The sequence below is a fragment of the Vigna unguiculata genome, chromosome 8 (genome assembly GCF_037176805.1).
Source record: "Vigna unguiculata cultivar grain cowpea cultivar isolate G323 ecotype 2 chromosome 8, ASM3717680v1, whole genome shotgun sequence".
Taxonomy (NCBI): Eukaryota; Viridiplantae; Streptophyta; class Magnoliopsida; order Fabales; family Fabaceae; genus Vigna; species Vigna unguiculata.
In genome coordinates this window covers 41876950-41900039 of record NC_140799.1, presented here as the reverse complement: position 1 = coordinate 41900039, position 23090 = coordinate 41876950, and the positions used below count along the sequence as shown (strand labels likewise).

The 23090-nt window shown below is 32.6% G+C and overlaps 4 protein-coding genes and 1 non-coding gene across 6 annotated transcripts; 3 read left to right on the top strand and 2 right to left on the bottom strand.

The window, feature by feature from the left end:
• The first annotated feature begins 3134 nt into the window (after nt 1-3134).
• On the top strand, nt 3135-4136 carry LOC114193616 (uncharacterized). The gene has a single exon (XM_028083484.2). The coding sequence runs from the start codon at nt 3188-3190 to the stop codon at nt 3881-3883; it is 696 nt and encodes a 231-aa protein (XP_027939285.1). The 5' UTR covers nt 3135-3187; the 3' UTR covers nt 3884-4136.
• A 3379-nt stretch (nt 4137-7515) lies between these two features.
• MEF7 (Tetratricopeptide repeat (TPR)-like superfamily protein) lies at nt 7516-10961 on the bottom strand. The gene has a single exon (XM_028083584.2). It carries the CDS (start codon nt 10756-10758, stop codon nt 7654-7656), a length of 3105 nt encoding a protein of 1034 aa, XP_027939385.1. The 5' UTR covers nt 10759-10961; the 3' UTR covers nt 7516-7653.
• A 128-nt stretch (nt 10962-11089) lies between these two features.
• On the top strand, nt 11090-12014 carry LOC114194596 (uncharacterized). The gene is made up of 3 exons (XM_028084932.1): nt 11090-11355; nt 11514-11583; nt 11721-12014. Exons 1-3 carry the CDS (start codon nt 11178-11180, stop codon nt 11863-11865), a joined length of 393 nt encoding a protein of 130 aa, XP_027940733.1. The 5' UTR covers nt 11090-11177; the 3' UTR covers nt 11866-12014.
• Nucleotides 12015-12628: 614 nt separating this feature from the next.
• Nucleotides 12629-15915, bottom strand: LOC114194595 (SNF1-related protein kinase regulatory subunit beta-2-like). Of its 2 annotated transcripts, none has more exons than XM_028084931.2 (5): nt 15608-15915; nt 15249-15447; nt 14468-14634; nt 14217-14379; nt 12629-13160 (listed from the first exon to the last, which is right to left on the bottom strand). In XM_028084931.2, exons 2-5 carry the CDS (start codon nt 15426-15428, stop codon nt 12834-12836), a joined length of 837 nt encoding a protein of 278 aa, XP_027940732.1. In that variant the 5' UTR covers nt 15429-15447; nt 15608-15915; the 3' UTR covers nt 12629-12833. The 2 variants fall into 2 exon arrangements, with proteins under 2 accessions (XP_027940732.1, XP_027940731.1); XM_028084930.2 differs by having other exon boundaries at nt 15249-15430; nt 15608-15913.
• Nucleotides 15916-20308: 4393 nt separating this feature from the next.
• On the top strand, nt 20309-20382 carry TRNAN-AUU (transfer RNA asparagine (anticodon AUU)). The gene has a single exon. It is a non-coding gene; the product is annotated as a tRNA-Asn (tRNA).
• The last annotated feature ends 2708 nt before the right edge of the window (nt 20383-23090 follow it).

The window sequence follows — 23090 nt, the reverse complement described above, 5'->3', positions numbered from 1 at the left end:
TTACTCGATTAATTTAATTTTTTATTCAATTACATCAACCAAATCAATTATAATTTTTTTACTTGTCTTTATTATTATTTTTTTTCAAATAATATAATATTTCATTATTTTTTCTTGTTAAAAGTGAACTTCATGATCTTGTATCTTTTAATGTATTATCGATAACTTATTTACCGACTTAGTTATTTTTGAAGTTATAAATTAATAGATTTGTCTATACTATTATTCTGTAAAATAATTTTAGTGATACAAAATAAAAATAAAAATAAAAATTTAACTAAATTAATTTAATTTAACTTATAAAATCAACTTAATTTGTATAATCAAGTAAAAAAAAATCATTGTTAAAATAATAACTATTGTTTTTTTAAAAGAGTTTAACTTGAAGTTGATGACCATATTATTTATCACGAAGAATGGTTCTAAAGATACAGTACAATATTTAGATGATAACTATTATTTAGTCAATTTTTGAGACACTATTGTTGTAATGTTCACAAGAATAAAAAAATAATAATTATGTGTAGCATTTATCTTTCGCATGTTATGAATTATGATATATATATATATATATATATATATATATATATATATATATATATATATATATATATATAAAGTCGTTTGGATAACAACTATTTAATAACGACTTTAGCAATTACACAAAAATTATTACACTAGTATAAAAAACTTTAAATATAAAACACTATTATACTAATAACTTTAAGAAAAACTAATGTTTCTAAATTATTATCTAATGAGAGATTAATTTAGACACTAATTAATTACTTAATAAATAAAATCTTGCTAGCAATGATAATCTATAATCTAATTCACAGTCACAATATAAACTATTTTAGATATCAATAGTTTTAAATTTATAAATTATTATTTAAATTAATCAATACTTAACTGATTATAAATTTTCTATAAAATTAATTGTTATTTAATTATTTTATCGTAGTGTCCATTAGTAAAATATATTATAAACATGAAAATGGTTTTACAGATAATTTAATTTAAAGAAAAATACTGAACTAAGAGATATAAGTTCTTATAAAAGTATGTAAATTAAAATAAAAATAAGAATAAGGGAAGTATATAAGTCAGACCCACCTAACCACCCAAACTTATATCCCATTATTGGAATTGGACCTTTCTTCTTGCACTTCTATAATTTCAATCCACATCTCCATAATTTTTAAAATACCAATTTTGTCCTTGTATAAATAAATTTAGGCATTGAATGGTGGTGCTAGTAATAGTGCTTGGTGATTGGTGTCGGTACATTTTTTGTGAGTGTTTCTGGTTTTCGTTTTTCCCTTTTAATTTTGGATTAAAATTTGATTTTTTATTGTTAACCATTTACATAAATATTTAAGAATTTAATCAAAACATTTGATATAAAATATAGTTCGCATGCACTAATTCAACCTAAACAAACCCAACACATTAGAGAGAATTGCTTCCTACACCCCCATTTTTTCCTTCATGTATCCCCATAGGACATGATAAAATGATAGTTTTACCCTTTCTTTCTTCCTATATGTCAAGTGGCAGCGTACTTCTTCAACTCCATTGCTACCACAAATCCACCACTGTGAGAAAGTTGGTGAGGAAGGAAAAGAAGAAGCTTGAGAGAGAGGAAGGAGAAGAAAAAGAAGAAACATCATAGAGAAGGGAGAAGAAATCTCAAAAAGAGAAAAAAGAAGAAGCTTAAGAAACACTAAATTTAAAATTATTTTCTGAAATATTTAGTGTGATATATACAAAAAGTACCTATTTATCTTTGTTATGTTTGGTGTTACCTATTGCATAACTTCGTTAAGGTGACTAATTGTTCGTTGACATATATTTTTATAATTTTTTGAATGATCGTCCCATCGTAGTGATATATATATATATATATATATATATATATATATATATATATATATATATATATATATATATATATACCTTGAACGGTTGACGTTCAAATTTTCATGATTTAGTGATCATGGTCGATCGTTGTACAGACTCGTACATTGTAACTTAGTCGTTCAAGTAACTTCAATCAATTAACGTTTGACTGATTGGTTTTATAACTTTTACGATATTATACTATTCAGAATTATTCTAGATCATCCTCTATCAAGATCTCTAGAGGACTAATCCATATATAACAATGATGATTTATTTGAAAGGGATGGTACAAAAAGTCCCAGCCTTTGGTGAGTAAAGTAAATTACAGGAAAAAACATCAGAAAAGGATATGTTGAAGACAGTAAAGGAGAATTTGAGGGAAGTTGAAAACATTTAAGTTTAATTATTACATGTGTAGTTGCATAGAATTTTCTCACCAAATGTACACGCTTATCAGTGTTGAAATTTTCCAACCTACATTATAAAACCATATATGCAAATCCAGAATGCACCAACTAAATTAAATGAACAAAACACTTGCATACTTAAACTATATTAACAAGTATCTTATTATTAATATACTATAAAACAATTTAAGATTCAAATTCATATCGCAAACAAAGTTACTGAATCTAATTTCTGATTGCTGCGAAAAACAATCTCTCTCCCCGGAAACGCGTTACGTAATTGTCGCTCTTTCTTTGATTTGAAAAAACAAATTTGAGATTAAAACCTTTGAATGTCAACATCAATCAGAAGTTTCTATTTTTATTATATAAAATTTGTATGATAAGGTGATAAGGTGCATCGGACGCAACGTGTCACATTTCACATTTATTTGATTAATTTATGTCAGATACGATTAAAAATAATAGTTGACTGACTTTGGGTCCTTTTACAAATTCTACCTTATTATATAAAAATTAATTTCACAAAAATTCAGAATAATTAGTAGTGGGTGTGACATTTTAGAAAACAACTTTGAGACTGATATTGATAAATAACATATAAAAAATATTGTTTTTTACTATTAAAATAATATTTTTAGTGGTTACGGAAAGAAGATAGAAAAGTAGGACAAAAGTGATAGAAAAGCAATAAAAAAAGATAGAGGTTAATAAAATATATAAGATGTAAATTATAAGGAAGATTCTCACATAAGTTTCTTCTATGTAACTTCTTAAGCACTCTAAGGATATTCATGTGTGTATATATATATTCACCATACACAACACTTACTATCCCACCATTTGTGATCAAGTCAATATCAGAACACAAGGGCATGGATCATTTGAATCATCCGAACTCAAAAGTTCATCATAATCACTCACTATCCCACAACTCAACCAAGAAAATGAAGACTTCAATCCAGTTTCTGCTCTGTTTTTCTCTGTTCTGTGTTTTCTTCTCTTCACTTCCTCTGTTCCTTCAATTCGCGAACCCATTCCTCATGCAGTTCTTTACCTACATGGTTGAAAAAAGCTACATGTTCCTTCTCTGCAATGGCCTTCTTGCATTAATAGCCATGAACTCTGCTCTGGTTTCTTCCTCTTCACCACCAACCACTCATCACAGTACAGAACACCCTGCAGTGGTTGAAGCAGTTGAAGCAGTTGAAGCAGTTGATCACACAGAGAAAAGTATTCTCTCAAACTCGAATGAATCAGACATTGCAGTTGCAGCACCAATTGCAGGTGAGGAAACTGAATCCCCAGAAGAAGAAGAAAAGGTTTTGTTCATTGTAGAACAAGAAAATGTGGTATCATCGTCGTCATCAGAAATGCAAGAGGAGGAAAATGCCGTTGCCATCATTGAAGAAGACGAGGTTGCAGTGGATGACAACGAAGAGTTGAACAAAAAATGTGACGATTTTATTAAGAGGATGAAAGCAACGTTCTCTTCCAATAACTTGGAGCTGCGAGCTGTGGAAAGTTTCTATTTTTCGAATCAGAATTCGCTGGTCACTGTTGTTAATTAAACAGTTAATCTCAGAGTTGGTCCTTTTTTTTGAATTAATGACTTTAACTAACATAATAGTTTGTCATAGGTTTCCAAGTTTTTGGTGCTTCTGGCTGCACATATTTTTGCTTGTAGCAATGATACATGCCCTCCTCTGCATGGTTCTGTCAGACTATGTTGTGTGCTCTGTTTTTTGGACAAAGGTTGTTGTATGTTCTGTTATCTGTGTTGTGTTCCAATGTGTAATTTCAAAAGGAAACTATTTTGTTAAAGGCCCATGTTGTTTACGATTTAACTTTAACAGTGTTTCTTTCTTCCCAGAATGAATATTGTTTAGAGTTTAGACATTCAATTTGAATCCAATGGAATCTGTTCAATCTCATATTCTTTTATAGGTAACATTATAATATACGAAATAAATACAGTTTAATTATTTTTTTAGTTTTTCTCAAAATTTCTTTAATAGTTAATTTAGCTTATGGCATTATTATGATTTTGGTAAAATTTTTTAACATATATAGGAGACTGAACACGATTTTCCCTTTTAACATAATTCAACTTATTTTCATATTTAATTCTAACATAATACAAGTTAATAGTTGTTTTGAATTGAGGGCGAATTGATTTCAAAATGGTACATAGATAAAAAGCAAGTTGAATAAAATGAGCACTCAAATAATAAAAAATAATAAAGTATACTTTAATCGAAATAAAACAAATAATCTAATGCGTCTCGAACAAGTGTTGTACCTTGAAATATCTCAACATCAATCCTTGATTCTTTGAAAAAAATGTTCAGTGTAATCATCATGAACTTTATCTTCAACGTAAAGAAAGAAAAGTTTTGTATAAATTTTAAACTAACAACGGTTTTATCCGCGAATTTTCTTAACTATCAGTAGTAAGACGATGATTTTCATGAGGATATTTAATGTCTAACTCAATTTCAGAAAATCGACTTGTAAGATTAGATTTACATTGATTTATATACTCTTAAATCGCTTTATCTATAGTTAATGTGGAAATTTCAACACTTTCTTCATCCTGAGATATATATATTTTGTACATAAAACTAAACACTAATAAGTGGTTCGATAACAGGATAACGGTCCAATAGCGACTGAAATAACATGCCCAAACAAATAACAAACTTTCTAATAGTGGGAATGATATAATAGACCGAATAAATGACAAATCTTGTTAGAACATGTTCTAACTCATAAATCTGATACTATGTTATGTAGTGAAATTTAAACTCAATTCAACCTCCTAAAATCGGTTTGTAGAACAAAATTTACACCCACTTATATACTTTTAAATTTTAAATTGTATTATTTTTAGCTAACAAGAACTTCCACCCATGATTGCTTACAATTTTCAGAATAATATTACATCATTTTTGTGAAATCATGATTGAGATGTGGAAGGTAGAAATTGACTAGGGGTGTGACAGAATGAAGAAGGGATGGAGTAGTTTCTTTCACCGAACAGCATTTATACTTATATTGAAGATTCAAACGTTGTGTTTCTGAACTTACCCTACTAATTTGACACGGTCCTTTTCGTTGGCAAAGAAAACACCAAGCAATTGTTTACTTGACCTGTGTGAGTCAAAGTCTTCCGAGAACCAACAAAATCATAGCCATTGTTTTTAAACAGAGACAGAGACCTATTTTTCCACAAAAATCAATTCAACTTTTGAGAATGCTGCCCTACGCTGTTCTTCATTCATAAACACATGCACATCGCTCTCAACTTCAACTTGTTTTTATTTTGAACACAAACCTTTTCAAGCCACGCTGATATATACAAAAATAAAAAACACAAAAAATGAAAAATAATAATAATAATTTATCAAAAGAAATAAAATACTTTAAGATGGACAAAGCTATCCATAAATAAAAGTGAGGTTTAGAAAGTTACTTTTACTTTTTATACCATCATAATCACAACCAAAGCATCTACTATCTAATATATTAAATTAATGAAATTTATATTTTAAATTCAAGCCAATGTAAATCACTTGAACATAATTTTCTTTATGGTAACTGCTCTTCCACATAATTTTCTTTTTCTATGAAACCTTATAAATCACTTGAACTTCATGCATGACTTTCAATCAATTTTCTTCATAATAGTAGAAAAGATTATGGAAATTGGTGGTCAATGTTTTTGGTCGAGATCTATTAAGCAATTTATGAGTCACTCTCATTAAGCTCATTCATAAAGACTTCAGATCAGAGCATGTTTTTTAAACTCATTTTTAAAGTATCTATTGGGAGGATTCATGAAAACGATTTGATTTGGTTTGGCCAAACGACTTTATTGAAGAAAATAAACTCCTATGTAATGCTTGTTGAGAAAATTATGTTCAAGGGATTTCATTGGATAGATTAAGTTGAATTTTTTAAAAATTTTATTTATCAAAATTTTAATTTACAAAAATTAGTTCAAGACTTTAAATAATTCAATAAGTTAAGTACGTAGTAACAAATATGTCAAAAATAATTCAAAATATATAAATAGAATCTATAACACAAATATAAAAATAGTTTCATATTACTTATATATCAACCACCCAACCTATATATTGGTGAAGATTTGGATTGGATCAAGTTTAATTCAATAACAAATAAATATCAATTCAATCTATTTGAATACCGATCTAATAAACATTTCCAATAATTACAAAAGGAATGATACTATATCCACTAGAATTTTGAGTTATCATTATATAGTGAATATTAGTAATTGTCATTAGAATTCTAAGTGATGTTATTATAATACAACATCTCTTGTATTAGTTTCTAATTTATTGTACAACGTTGATGATATTTTGGCCTATTTTAAGAAAATGACATTTTTGACAAAAACAATTCAACCATTTTACAAAAATTTAGCAATATAAGATATGAATTTAGTTAAACCATTGTATATTTGGCTAAAGTTTTATACAACTCATCAAATTTTACTTCTTATTTATCAAAAGTTTCTGGAAAATGTTTTCCGTAGACAGAGAGATGATTGAATTTCAAAAGAAAAAATTCTGGAATTGTTTACTAGAAAATAAATTTTGAAAGCGATATGAGAAGTGATAAAATATAAATGAGAAGCGATAAGATATAAGAAGAAAATGATAGGATACAAGAAGTAATTCATCGACTTTTATTGTCTAATAGCTTATATTTGGATTTGGATTCTCTAACTTCCAAGCTGCCAAAGTTAAATTGCATTTGTAAAAAGTGGAAAGTTTGATGAATATTTATATTAGTAGCACTTCTATTTGATTCTATTTTACACTAGCACTTAACATTTTTTTTTTCAAAACTATATTTCACCATCATGTCAAAGTGCTCCCTCACTTCACTTCGTTTTTGCTTAAACTTTTGTTCCCATTTTTGATAGTTAATTTGAGAGCAACTTGAGTGTGTTGCTGAATGAGGAATTCCTAAGTCTAAAGAATAAAACTCCACGTTTAGGAACGGACAGGAACACACCTTTTATATATGCCTTTTAGGACTTCGTTAAAAGTTACAGCAAGAAAGAAGGCATGTATAAAAAATGAACACAATTGAATTCAGATCAGAAAACAAGACAATTCGATAAAACTGTGCACCTAACTAAACTTTTTTCCCATATGAAGGAAAAAAATAATGATAAAGAGGACAGTGAGGCATCAATGTCCAATCTGTTTTATAGTTAAGATTAAGACAGAGTTCCAAAAATGGCGATTGATCCTATATTTCAATTATCTTACACCGAAGAAATTCCATATTTATTTTGCATCAGTCACCAATAATCCCCACAAGAACATACGCCATCATCAAAATGGTGAAATCTATTTGAATCTCGTAAAATTATCTGCCGGTTAACAATCTTTGATATGTATTTGAAAGCCGTGTGACAGTCACCACAAACCCGAAGGTTCTTCATTATCCTAATTGGTAGCTCAGATTGGCGAGTGAGAACAAAAGCAATCGCCAGTTTCTCACTGTGATAGCTGATAAGCTCTTCTTTGTTTTCAAGCTCAAGATCATAGAGTGCATATTTGGTTTCAGGCACATATCCCATGCCCCTCATTTTGTTCATTATCTCCTTGAGTTTTTCATAGATTTTTTCTTTTTCTGGGTGTGTTTGGTCTCCAGCCACAAACACATGAACTCCATCCTTCATGGTGACCCAACTACACCCAGCTTCCTTCTTCGCTGATGCATTCCTCATTGCTAACCTAGCCTCTGCCACATCTTCCCATTTCCCACTAGCAGCATGCATGTTAGAAAGAAGCACATAGTTCACAGCATTCTGTGGCTCTAACTGAATAACCATCTTGGCAGCCCTCCGACCTAGCTCTGTATTACGGCTATTAGCTCTACAACATGCTACCAAAATTGTTCTCCAAATAAGGGCATTAGGATCCATTGGCATTGTTTTGATGAATTCCTCTATCTTATTAACATTACCTGCCCTCCCAAGTAGGTCTACCATACAAGAGAAGTGTTCCATTCGAGGAGCTAGTCCATATACTTCACTCATTGATTTGAGATGCTTAAATCCTTCATCAACTAACCCTACATGACTACAGGCAGATAGGACACCAACAAAACTCACATGATCTGGCAACTGGCCTTGCTGTTTCATTTGTGCAAAAAGCTTTAGAGCTTTCTCTCCATGTCCATGGCGTGCATAACCACAAATCATAGAATTCCAAGAATATATGTTCCTCACAGGCATCGATTGAAAGAATCTCGCTGCATAATCTATCCTTCCACATTTCGCATACATGTCAACTAGTGCACTGCCAACAACAACTTCAGATTCTAAACAAGCCCTTATGGCACATGCATGAACTTCCATACCACGCTCTAATGTTGCAACCGAAGCACAGGCACTAAGAACAGTGGCAAGCGTGAAGCCATCCAATCTTTGGCCCCTTTGCATCATAAACCATACCATATCCATGGCTTTATGCAGGATGCCATTGTGAATATATCCAGAAATCATTGAATTCCAACTGACTTCATCCCTTCGCTCCGACATTCTAGAAAAGATAATCTCACAGTTTTCAATCTGCTCACATTTCCCATAAAAAGCTAGAAGCGTATTCTCAATGGCATTGTCGTCAGCAATAGAGTATTTTAAGACTAAAGCATGAATTTGACGGCCCAGTTCAAGAAGAGAGAGAGAAGAAACTGCTGCTAAAATATTAATAAATGTTACTCTGTTGAGTTTCCATCCAGCTTGCATCATCTCCACGAAATATTTTATTGCCTGTAAGACTGACACGTCTGATGTTGCTAGTGCACCAATAAAAGAATTCCAAGAAACTTGATCATACTTTGGCATTAGAAAGAAGACTTTCTTGCACTCGTCCATATAATCAGTTTCAGCATACAACGTTAAAAGAGCATTCGAAACTGAAACATCCAAATCAAGCCCATGTTTGATCCCTTCACTGTGTATTTGTCGTCCTAACATGATCCAACCCAAACTTGCACACGAACTCAAAGCACTAATGACTGAGAATTTTGAGGGCACCATTCCATTACTCCTCATTGTATGGAAACAGGCAACTGCTTCATCAAATTGCTCATTGTGGTCAAGGCCAGAGATCATAGAGTTCCATGAAACAGAATCTTTACTGGGCATGAATTGAAAAACTGAACGAGCATTATCAATGGCGTTGCACTTTGCATACATATTCACAAGTGCATTTCCAATCAAAATCCAGACATCAACCAAGGCATTTCGAATCAGATAAGCATGAACCTCTTGACCCTTTTTCTTCCCTTCCTTTAAATCTGAAAATTCACTAAAAGAACTTAAAAGAACTGCATAAGATGGTGCATTTATTTCAACCAAATTGTTCATTTCCTTGAATATCTTAGCTGCTTCTTCACCATGGTGCTGCTTCGCAAGTCCGACCATTAACCCATTCATAGTCACTGCATTACGATCACCCATCCGTTCAAAAATCATTTTGGCAGAATCTATTAAACCGTGCTTTGCAAACCCACTGACCAATGCACTACCAACATATAAATCTTGTACGAAGCTAGATTTTTCAATCCTCGCCAGCATCTGCTCTAGCAAAGTCAGTCCACTGTCAACCAGAGAGCACGCAGCAGTTACTAAGCTACAGAAGGTATATTCATTAGGCCTGCAGGTAAATTCTGTAGCTTCCCTTTGCATGCTTGAAAATAACTTAAAAGCAGAAATTTCATCTCCCCTTCGACAATACACCGAAATTATAGAATTCCAGGATGCAGAAGTTTTAATTTTTATTTCATCAAAAACACGACGAGCGTCATCAATGGAGGCCGAGCAATGTGAATACATGGACATTAGCACATTAGACAACACCATGTCCGAAGCATAAGGAGATTTGGAAATTAAGCCATGAATCTCCATCCCGAGTTTAAGCTTATTCGGACCAATCTCCTGGCATGCTCGAAGAGCACTACCAATGGCATAGTGGTTTGGCAAGAGACCAGCCGAAATGACACCTTTGAATAAAACGCATGCCTCCTCAGGCATGCCATTTTGCGCATACCCAGAAATTAAACAAGACCACGAAACGAGGTTCTTTTGCGGCATTTCGTCAAACAACTTCTGTGCGGAGACCAAGCCTCCGACTCTGACATATATGTTGATGAGAGTATTACACCAGAAAACATCATTAGTAATCCCAGATTTGTAGATGTGCAAATGAAGCTGATGGGCATCTTCCACGCTACAAGAATCTTTGTATCGATGATATTCCAAATTCAAAGTTGGAAATTGGAGGTGGTGGTGGTGAGATGAGTTGCAGTGATGTAGCAACTGCTCTGAAAAAGCTAACTGGGTAGAAATAGCATGACTTGCATTGTGTAACAATCGTCTGTAGCAGACAATCATGCTTTTCGAAACTCTACCAAGCCATCATTTAACAGGATTCTTGTTCAGATTAAAGTATTGCTGCGCTTCGTAATCTCAACAATTTTCTAGCTTCAAGTACTCAAACCTCTTCAAAATCTGAGACTTATTTTACAACTTTTAATTTTTAGTTTAATACTTATCTTCACATAAAATCCACAAAATATTTCTTAAAGTGACACACTATGAGCTTAAAATAATTTATATTTTTAAATATTTCCTTATTATTAATGTTAATTTATAAAAAAAAAAATGCTGGTTGTACAATTTATTGCAAACTACAAGAGTAATTAGAAAGAAAAAGGTAAATTACAATAAAGAAGTGGCTGCATGGAAGCCAGGTCATTGATGAGTCGGTGAGATAAGGGTAGGATCCACAACAATATCCACAACACTATGTGATGGATTCCTCATCACTTTGCATTGCAACACACACACAAACACTCATGGCTGCCAAACTCACTCTCTCTTCTCCTCTTTCCTTCAAAACTTCTTTTCTGCCAAAATCACTTCCAATTTCTCTTGTTTTGTGCTCCCCAAGAACCAATGTTACTGGTGTTAAAGTTCATGCTAAATTAGGTAACAATCAATCAATCACTCTCACCTGACTTTGCTTCACTTTTATGTAATTATTATTTTTATTATTATTATAATTATCATCTTGTTTCCTATTCTGGTGAAGTGAATTAAATGATGTTGAGATGATAAACTTGGGAATGTGGCTCTGATCCTATTAGGTGGTGGAGACGAGGATGTCAAGAAAGGGGGCAAGAAGAAATTCATCACCAGAGAGGAAGAACCACAACAGTAACAATTCCCAGTTTTTTCACTTCATAAGTCTTTTTTCCCTTAAATTTCTGGTCACTCTTGTTTCCCAAGGCCTCTCTAGTAAATGTGTGTTTGGATCGTGATTACTGCTACAAAAAGGTTTTTGTTTGGCGCAGGTATTGGCAGACAGCAGGAGAAAGGGAGGGTGAAAATCCTATGAAGACTCCTCTTCCTTACATAATCATATTTGGTATGTCAACTCCTTTTGTAATCTTGGCCATTGCATTTGCAAATGGTTGGATTAAGGTACCTGTTCGATGAGACAACACTTCGTTGTCTACTCTATTTGTTAGTTCTCACGAATTTTAAGCACTTCTCAAACTACAGCAGAGAATTTGTTTACTTTTTCACTTATGTAAGGACATTATGTTACCTCTCGTTTTCATGATCAAGAGTTTTCTTTTCTCCTACCTCTGAAACTCAGGCTGAGAAAGCTACTTCATAGTGGCAGTTTGATGATCCTTATACAATTTTAGATTCAAAACAAAAGGAGAAGAATCAACAATGGATAAGGATTTTTTTTAAGTTGGATACGCTGCTGGTTGTTTCAAGAATAGCATGTTGTTGATCGATGCGTAACAGTTTTTTAACGACCTTACACTGAAACTGATAACATGAGAAGCTTGGTAACCCCATTTGTTGCATGGAAAATTAACAAGGGAATGTTGAAGTCCGAGATATTTAATTCTTTCTGCTTCTTTCTTATCAAACCAGGAAAAGAAAAAGGAAAGAGATTTGGATCGATAGTATAGTATAGACCTGCAGTTTTTTCTTATTTAGTAGAACATATGCTTGACATCTCTATAGTAACAGACTGTTCTCACAAATTTATGAGTAAAACTGAAGAAACGTAGCATGGTCTGTGGAACTTTAACCAATATGAAAACAAGGTTAGACTCGTTCATCAGAAGTAGAAAGTCATAGTTGATGTGTAAGACACTATTATATGCTCCACTAATCATTGAATTTCATCACAGCATGTGCAGTAAGCATATTCAATTAAAGCAGTGCAACAGTCAACCACTATGAAAAACTATTGTATATATATTGACCTCGAACTGCAAAAATAAAATCATATCCCCTGAAGTTTCTTTACAAGAAAAGCAATATTTCATTCACCTATTCCAATAAAATTCTCTACACATCAGATTAATGACCTTAACAAATGTTCTCATAAAGATCGCTTAAACGAGGCAAGTACAATAGAAGACAAACATCATACAGCTTCATCATGTTTCCCTGCGCAGGGACTTGTACAATTCAGCAGTAATATATTTGTGTTGAAACTTGTAAGTTGATCGTAGAGCCACAAATTGACCACTTTCAGTTTTGTGTATGAATAGATGATTCAGTTCCAGATGCGTGGGTCTATGGACATGACGATTACCACTCGTAGATGAAGGCTCATGTCTCATTGCCAGTGGTAGTTGTGGTGGTAGTTCTGGTGGGGGCTTGTTGAACTCCTCTTCATTTAAGTGTGAGTTATCATAACTCGATGGTGGTGATGGAGGATCTTCAAAATCGGATAAGTTTGCAACTATTTCTGGTATATAGTCCTGTGAAAATGGTTGATCATAATGCTGTAAGCATTCAGCATACAGAAAAGGACATCGAAAATGCATGAATAAGTATAATACATGTAGATAAGTTACAAGAGTTGAAGAGATTATAAGTTACAACCATATATATCTTAGATGTTAATTCACTCAATACTCTTGAATACGAGCAATAAATGCTATTTTGTAAGTGTAAGCAAATTTTTGTAGCAATGGGTTGAAGACTAGTGAGATCAACCTAAACTAGCAGAAGTTACAATCCAACACTTTGTACTTGCAAATGAATTCTAGTTCGTACTGTTCATATGATCTCACGACATCTACCCCAATAGTTATGCTTCAACCCGTGATGGATCATCATTTTAGAGAAAATTAAGGACATGATATATATTATCACCATTTATTAACACAATCGTGTAGCAGCTGAGTTAATTTGTTTCATAGTTAAAACACACTCAAGATTCTCATATGCAACAGAACATCTAGTTATAATTCATAATAAAAAGAGCAGAGATACTCAGAACAATTTTTAATTGTATGTGCACTACTATGTCTACAAAACAATGGCCGCACAACCATTATGTAAGACTAGCACTCTTTACCATGATCAACCCCAATAAGTCGTTATACATTATTCATTTAAAAAGTTATACTCAGCTAATCAGCAGATGTTTCTGTTTAATAATTGAATATTTATATTCTGAGACTCACTGTGCAACTTGCACCAAATAATGAGGTCTGAGTCAGAATTTATAACAACTATCAGTGAAATTGGAAAGTACACAAGTTGTACAACAGGGTTGGGTGCAGTAATGTATAAATGTTCACACTAATTATCCATCCAATTAGACATGGTAATGGTTTCCTCAGCAGACAATTTTAAAATAATCTTTGAACACGTGACTTAATGGATTTAGTATATTATTGAATAGATATTGTTCTTATGCATAAGAAAACATGGTCTCAAAATAAAGCTATTGAGGATGGTGTTGTTAAGATGCAACAGAAAAGAGATCATCTTCATTTCCTGAAAAATGAAGCAAACCATGAAATTACCTGCAAATCCAATATATTGTAGCCATAACCTGAATCATCAGAAGCCGATGGAAACTCTGGAGCATGTGTCAAGTAGCCATCTACAATGAAACGGTAATGATAGATACCTATTGGGAGTGTTTTAACTAGGACAAAATTTTGACCTACTCTCTGCAGGGGCTCCCTGACAGGACAAGGTAAAATTTGTCACATCATAAGATGAAGTAAAAGAAAAGCTCTGTTTGGAATTTAAAAGTATGGTAGATGGTTACGTGGTCTCCCAGTTGTCCCATGATCCTGCAACAGCAACACTGGTGGCTGCATGATTCCACGTGATCCTTACCCTTTTCAACCTTTCATAAATCACAGATTCTACATATCCATTTTGTGGCAGGGGTTGCGCTACCGCCGCAGCTCCTTGCAAGGCAACCACAGGTACCTTGAAAATAGCCATTTTAAATTTGGTGTTTCAAGGTAAATGTCCATTGTGTTCATGTGTTGTGCTGTACCCCTCGAGATATTTATGGTCACAATAGCTTCATTCAATGTCACTTAACTCTTAACTTTCAAGTTCTTCATCAGATTAAAAAAACATTAAATCCTTGTTGCATTTGCAGAAACTTTTATTGGTATTACCTGGGAGTGAACTAATGTTCCAGTGGCATGCATGTATCAAGTCTTAGATACTAAATTTCGTCATATGAATGGTGAACAAAAGTAGAATTCAGAATAGTAAATCCACCTTAAATTTCTATCACTTAATGTTTTCTCTATGAATAGCTGTACCATTCTACAAATCATTATTAAACTGTGAGCGCAGTCAAGAGAATGCTGAGAAGTATCCCACTTTCATGAGATGCTTATTGCTCACTGCTTGGATTAAATTTCACAGTATACCCTCTTAAAAGCTAAAACCCAAATGGATATACTTTGACAAACTACAACATTAAACATTAACCTATTTATTATATTTGAAAAGAGAGAAAGAAAAAGAAGAAACCCCATAATGTTTTTTCAGTAAAAGAAATTAAGAAAGGATCATCTAACTCTGACCTGGGGTTGTATGAGCAAGGGAGGTGACTGAACCAACGGATCTGTGAATCCGTTGGTATTACGAAAGAGTGCTTCAGGCCGCACAAATTTCATGTCTTGTTCGTACTCATAGTTTTCTTCTTCATCCTTTTTAACCCCAGAAGAGCCTTCACCATCCTTTCCTCTGCTGTTACTTCCCATCACTGAAAGTGGATGAAACCTAAAGTTTGATGCTTGCTAATCACTACTATCCTCAGAATCAAAATACCACAAAAAAACTCCAACACAGAAGCAGAATAGGGCAGATATTCATGTTCAAATGCGAGAGAACACGAATCCATTAGATAGAGAAGAGAGAATAAGAAAGCAATCTGGCATACCCATTTCAGTGCATAAATAGAACAAACCCTTGAAAGCAAACCAGGAATTGACTCAAGGCAGAAGAGTGGCATTGTTGTTATAGAAACAAAAAATAGTTTTTAATTTTTTCTTTTTTTAATATTTGATGAGTCTCTCTCTTTCTCTCTCTCTCTCTCCGGGTGCCACTTTTCCCTGCCTTAAAGCAACTGAACAAATATACAGAGTTTTATTCTCCAATGAATTTGGAAGATTCCGCAGGGGACTAATTATTATGAGTCTGGTTTAAAGGAGAATGTTCCCCTGCTATCAGGAACAACCAAACGCTGTCTAATGAAACTGTACATACTTTTCGCATGGTTTCTTGTCCTTGTGTTGGTCAATTATATTAAACCATTTCCTGTTTGTAAAGCTATCAAAACACTATAGAATATTGATTCGGTACCATAATGGATTACACCAGCTAAACGAGCTTGTTTTCAGCGTAATGGAAGTGAAGTCAAAAGCTTGTGGAAAAGTGAAACGACATGTGAAAGGAAAAGGTTCGAAGTTGCTACTTGTTATTTAACTAAACTCACAAGACAGTATCTTCAAAAAATAATAAAAAGGAAAAAGAAAAACATAAAACATAAAACAGCACTCTGTTGTGCTTCCGGTCTCTACAGGAAAGCATGAGTTGTTGCTTAGATTTGACATGTTAACTTTGTCTTTTTTCTATTTTGTTTGTAGCTCCTTGTCTTGCATGATAAAGTTTAATCATTTCCACACTAGTGCATTTCTTTTGCCAATAACAAGGCTACCCCAAAATCCACAACCCATCACATGGGTGCAAAAATAGAAGGGATTCCTCCTGGTTGAACTCAGATGATTTAACTTAACCATATTAAAAGTATTTTCATACTAAAGTAATGATTTTTATTTCAACCCTTTTGTTAATTTGGTGCAATATTATATATTTCGAGGAATAAATTAAGTTTTGTTGCAAATGATGCAGAAAGGGATCTGTGCCTTTGAGCCAAACACAGAATTTGAAATCCATGTTTTTATGTTGTGATTATTTTTGTAGCAGGTAATGACTGATAAGCTATTTTATATTATATAGTACATCGTATCAGATAAACAATGCATAAAGAGGGTCTTCTTGTGTTACAGTTCACTAGGCTCTTTGTTATCGAATCCAACGACGGTTTTTTTATCTTTTTCTGATGCATCTGCTCCCTTGAAACGAACAAGAAATTGCGCAATCAGGTGCTAACAAAACCCTTTTTGGAGGTTTATGACTGTGTTAGAGAACTCTTTTAAGTTACAATATACACTCAGTTTAAGGATCTGCATTTATAAATATGCCACTTGAATCCTCAAACCAACCATGCGTGTAAAGTGAATAAGTAGATTTGATTATATTAATCGTTGAGGTTATTCAATGAATACATCAAAATCATGATGTGTTTTTAAATTAAGGATGATCACACTCTTACACAGTGTAGGCAAAAACTCACCTTGAAGGGGCATTTTGTGTATCAGTGTATAATAAAAAAATACTGAAGCAAGGTTTCTGATTTTCTAGCATTAGCATTGATGCATGGTGTAAAGTATATATGGTTAGTGAAGGGGTGCCAAACCCAGAAAAATTCTCCACGAGCAAAAGTAGAGAGTTACGGATCTTTTGCATTAAATATCTGGTTTTGCGAATTGAAGATGCAACAGTAGCATCCCAAGATTCGAAAGTTGAAGCAAGCATGTGAAAAGCTAAGTGGAAGCATCAATAGATTCTTGTTTAGGTGTTTTGGAGTTACAGAAGTAGTTCCACCTGTTGTTGATGATGAACTCAACCCAACTTTACCAACCAAAGCTAAGTCCATGTGTGGTTTGTTTTATATTTCCAAAAGAGTGAGCATTGTCTTAATCCACTAAAGCTCGTGAGAGGTAATTATGGAGGAAGTGCGCATCTCCTTTTAAGCATCCAATCAATCATCACAACCTAAAGTAGGACGAATGATACCTTATTTTCATACTCTCGAACTCGTGATCTTGGTTCTGATCCCAATTGTTAGAATCAAACGCTTATCACTTGATAAAAAACTATAGCTATTAGTTAGAGCGTAACTTTACCTTGGTTCTGATACCAATTGTTATGATCAAACGCTTATTACTTGACAAAAAACTACAGCTATTAGTCAGAGCGTAACTTTTTTTACTAAAGAGTGTAACTGTCCAAATGTCACGATTCGATTGTTACTCAACCTAATCACACTCTTTTGATGTAACCTGTAACACATTGTGATAAGGTTTGTGATTAAAAATAGAATTAAATATGATCTAACTTGTTCGTTTTTATAAAACAGAAGATTTGTTTTTTTTTTTCTGCTATGGATGTTCACTAATTTGGTCTGTGATGCATGATTAGTAATTGAGGGAAAGAAAGGAAAGAAAATAAATACGCCAAACCATCATTATCTCTGCTTATGTAATAACCACCTTAAATAATATGTCTGCTTTCAGGTAAAGTCATCCAAATTTGTTTTATTTTATTTTATATTCCCTTTCTTTCGGTTAATTTGTTGTTAAAGTCTTCAAAGGGCATTTGCATCTCAAGGAAAAAAAAATGTTTCGCAATTTGCGCTATGATATGGTCAAATTTGCATCATTAATTATATTATATATAATTGTTAACAAGTTTTATTATCATTGGCTAAGTTGATTTTTTTTTATGGCAATAAAAAAATATTTACTGTATTTTCGAGGTTTCTTATTTACATGAAATAGTAACCTCTAAACCAATGATGAACAGTTACTTCCAATTTTCAGTCCACGAATATGCTTTTTAGTTAAAAGATTATTTTAATCCACTGTTTATAAATTTAATTTAACATTTGTCCAATTATTTATTTTGACCTCATTTTCATCTTTCTTTTACCATTGGTGAATTGATTAGTAAGAGATCATTAAATTATATTATTGATACATAAAATCAACTTATTTAAGAATGGGTCTTAGTGAAAGGTGACGCAGTGAACTGGTGGATCACACCACAACTATTTTGTAAAAATAGTGAACTGGGCTTTGGTCCATTTCTATCTCTTTTAGTGTCTAAATTTTAACTTAGGCTTGTACTTCCTGCACCTCCACAATTTCTTCACACACCCCATCAATTGTTAAAATGATATTTTACCTCATTTCTGAAATATATGTTCCAGGAACTTTTTGGAGCAGGGTTTTTGGAATTTTCAAAATAAAATTTTTAGAACGAAATACATTCTGAAAATGGTTTTATGGAATATAATTTTCAAAACAAACTTTATAAAACTTATATATGTATTTCGGAACGAGTTTTCTAAACACTCTTACATAGGATGTGTTTTCGAAGGAGTTTTCTGAAACAATATGCTTCAACTTCTATTGATCAACTCAACTATAAAAGAATACAAGAATTTAGTTACATATTGCTAAATGTCAGTTGTTTCGGGTGTAGGGACCAAGAGTCTACTAAGAGCCTCTTCGATCTTACTCCTTTTCTTAAAATCTCCTCTCTTCGATTAGGCAGACGATCGGGGTACCTGTCTAAAAGACTCCGATGCTTAAGTCAGTTACTAGACCGATTGATGTATCAGTATAACTACATTTGGGCCCTCTTTATAGTTTCCGGTGTGGGCCTGTGATTAGGGTTCCTTAATCACGGCCCAATGATCCTCTAATCAAGATTACTAACTTGTTTAACGTTAATTAATCCGATTGACTGGTGTTGTTTGGCCGTGCGACCGATGGCCGCTTGACTAGGCTGGTTATATCCTGATTTTAACAAGTGAATAATTCGTTTATAACTGATCGACCGATGGTCATATATAAAGCGCTACGCGAATCTTAGGAGATTGACCGACCGATCGATCTGATGGCTGGTCAAATGATTGTCCTTTATTAAGTTAAGGCGTTGTTCGTGTGGGACCGAACGACCGATGTTCCGTTGTGAAGTAAAGCGTGATTAATATGCAGGCCGATCGATCGGTTGGTCTCTGAGAATGTTACTCGTTTGTGATACCGATGGACCGATGACCTTTAACGTGGTTCGTTTGCGAGACCGATCGACCGATGGCTCCTTACGATGTAATATGTGATTCATTTGTGAAACCGATTGACCGATGGTCCTATACAGTTCATCCGTGAGGTCGTTCGACCGGTGGACATGTTTTATACACAAGCCTTCCCAGCCTTGTTCGATGGACCTGAGGACTGGGCATGGCCGATAGACCGATGGGACATACAGTACATCAGTAAAGAAGATCTAAATTGTTTAACATAAATTTGAAGAGAACTAAAAACAACAGTTTTCTTATTTAACCGAAACTATCTATCTCTAGTAATAGGATAAGTTATTATCAACTAAGCTATTAGTTTCATACTTTTTTATTTAAATTTCAATGAATAATTTTTTTCACAATAAAACGAGAGAGATGTTTCTTTATTAAAAATATATGAAATATGAATATCATTTATTAAAACATTGTTAAAAATAGAAAAAAAATTCTAATTCAAATCATAAAAAAATGAGTGTCATCTATAACAATATATAAAGAGATACATTTTCTTTGTGTCCACGTTTCGTTATTTCAATTTTATCTTTTATTATTTTAAAAATTAATTATTTTATAAATAATTTACTTTTAATTATTTTTCTAAAAACTTATTTCTCTTGAATCGTTGTTTTAAAAACTTCTTTTATACACAAGGCTAGAATAGCTCAGTTGGTTAGAGCGTGTGGCTGTTAACCACAAGGTCGAAGGTTCAAACCCTTCTTCTAGCGAAAATTTTGTAAAAATATTTTATTTTTAACTTTTGTTTAATTTTGTAAATTTGTAAAAATACTTTATTTTTAACTTTTGTTTTCCATTTGTCTAAATCTACAACAATATATAACGAGACAAAGCCTAGTTTTTCTCATTGAGCCTCTCGATCATTGGAACTTCGTTCACATCCCCATCACGATGAAATTTCAGAGATTACTCGGGCCTGTCGACCAAGACTATAGACTCGTTGAATACATCAGTGTAGCGCGCGTGGGGCCCGGAACATCTAAGGGCATCACATACTTGTTATTGCCTCAAACTTTTATGGCTTAAGCGGCCATAGTCCCTCTAAGAAGCTGGCCGTGGAAGGTTACCTCCACATAGTTATTAACCAAACTGAGGTCTCGTTCGTTAGCGTAATTAATTAGACAAATCGTCCGGGGTAGACATTTCTTTTCATCAATATTGGGTTGGTGGTCCGTCACAAAAGCCGGGTGTGACGATCCGATCAACGAAAATAAATCCTAAAATAATATAGATAATAATAGAAAATATTAGGTACGCTAATCTTGACAATTTTTGTGTCCACATTTTCGTTATTTTAATTTTACTCTTTATTATTTTAAAAATTAATTCTTTTTTTATAAATAATTTACTTTTAATTATTATTCTAAAAATTTATTTTTCTCTTTAACTATTGTTTTAAAAACATATTTTATATACATATTTTAATTTTCTAATTTTATATTCAATAACTATTTTAAAAATTAATTATATATTTTTTATTGATCTTAACTTCAATTTTCATAAAAATAAATTACGAAAACATAACCGCAGTACGCAAGTTTCTTTGAAAAAATATTGAAAATATGTGTATGTTTTAAAGTTAGAAGAACACTATATAGCATGATACTAAATTGGGAAGGAAGAGCCCAAAGAAAGAACATAAAGCCCAAATAAGCTTAAATTGAGAAACCAACCCAACGAGGCCTCAAACCCATTTAGAACTCTCTTTCTTTAATATATTAACAGGGCCTACTAAAACATAGATTTGGAGTTCCTAGGTAGGACCTTTTAGCCATGTGCTTGTTTGAAAAAAAAAAAAACATCACACATTTTATAGCCCTCATCTCTATTTCTCTCTCAGAACTTAGCACCTTTCCTTAAATAGAAACATACCCAGTTCCACATTAGTTTTCATGGCATAACCACACTAACTAAAAAAACAAAAGGAGAAAGTTGGTACTTCTGAGCCACTTGTGATTGTATTTTTAATTAGGATTTAGAGTACCTTAGACAACTTGCACAACTCATAAACCTATGCTAGTGGAATAACGATTATCAAACCAACTTTGTTTTAACTTATTTCATTGCAAAACCTAAATGTAACACACAAGTTCATAGGTTTATCAATGAGTTAATTTATTACAAAAATTAATATAAATAAGACCCGAACCTGATCCATGTAAAAGATTAGGGTTAAATATATTTGTTATCCCTCAAGTCTCAGTGAATTTTAAAATTAGTATCTCTTCGAAATTTTATACCAATTTAATTCTTATTTTTAAAAATGCGTGAATGTAGTCATTTTTACCAAATTTTATTAAATTTATTTGACATTTTAAACGCATTTTATGATCATATTTGAGTTAACATTGAAAATAAAATGTGTCAAACAGTATAAACAATTCAAATACTATCATGAAATACGCTTAAAACATCAAATAAATTTAACAAAATTTGGTTAAAATGATTAAATTTAGCATTTCTAAAGATGAAGTACTAAATTGGTCAAAAATTTTGAAGAAAAAATAATTATAAATTTCACTGAAATTTAAGAGATCAAAAATATATTTAACCCAAAAGATTATTACTATTTTTAATCAAAAATCTTAAGATAATAGACTTTTGAATTTTCATTTTTATATACTGCTGAACTTTCTCATTTTTACATAATATAGAACTTAGACTCACGCATTGTAAACATAAGTTTCTTCTTCTTGTGCAACTCAGATTTCTTCTTCTTGTGCAACTCAGATGCAGCTGTTATGTTTCAGTTTTCCGTTCCAACTTTGTTCAATCTTGATCCTCACCCTATCTCTTTTATCTGACATTGTTGCAGTTAATTGATAACTTTGGTTACTTATCCTAAAACCAAATTCAAAGAAACGAATAAAAGTGTCCTTGTGTAGCTTTTACAGGTTTCTTTTTAGTAAGATACTGTTTACTCCATTCTTAATTCAGGAACAACAACAACAACCTTATTCAAACAGTCCAAGAATTTGGGTGCCCCACAATGGTGCTATTTTGTTGTATTTTATGATTTTTATTCCAAATTTGGTGGCTGGGCCTTTAATAATTGCAAGGCTGAGGGTGACAACTATGTATCAACCAATGCAAAACATAATTTATTTGTCCTTCAACAATTATGGAACCCTTTTCACAGCAAAAAAAATTAAATTTTTCAACTGGTTTATTGGAACATTTAGCCAAACTTGTCCCAACTGGCAAATAGATTTTGGTCTTTATAAATTATTTTGCTGCCAATAATAGTTTCAACGTGTTCTCAACAGGACCAAGGTCATTAATATTTCCCAAAACATAAATGTTACATAATAACAGATATATTACTGCAATCATTCGCAAGAACATGCATGAATACTAAAACTTTATTTTTTTTTCTATATATTATAGCAATACCAAAGTCACTCGTACAGAGAATAAT

Coding starts and splice junctions, on each gene's coding strand:
- LOC114194595 (XM_028084930.2), bottom strand. Junction 14,635..15,248: donor CCTTGCTCATACAACCCCAG/GTCAGAGTTAGA, acceptor GCTATTTTCAAG/GTACCTGTGGTTGCCTTGCA. Junction 14,380..14,467: donor TGGGACAACTGGGAGACCAC/GTAACCATCTAC, acceptor TTGTCCTGTCAG/GGAGCCCCTGCAGAGAGTAG.
- LOC114193616 (XM_028083484.2), top strand. CDS start 3,188: ATGGATCATTTGAATCATCCGAACTCAAAAGTTCATCATAATCACTCA.
- MEF7 (XM_028083584.2), bottom strand. CDS start 10,758: ATGATTGTCTGCTACAGACGATTGTTACACAATGCAAGTCATGCTATT.
- LOC114194596 (XM_028084932.1), top strand. CDS start 11,178: ATGGATTCCTCATCACTTTGCATTGCAACACACACACAAACACTCATG. Junction 11,356..11,513: donor TAAAGTTCATGCTAAATTAG/GTAACAATCAAT, acceptor TGATCCTATTAG/GTGGTGGAGACGAGGATGTC. Junction 11,584..11,720: donor AGAGAGGAAGAACCACAACA/GTAACAATTCCC, acceptor TGTTTGGCGCAG/GTATTGGCAGACAGCAGGAG.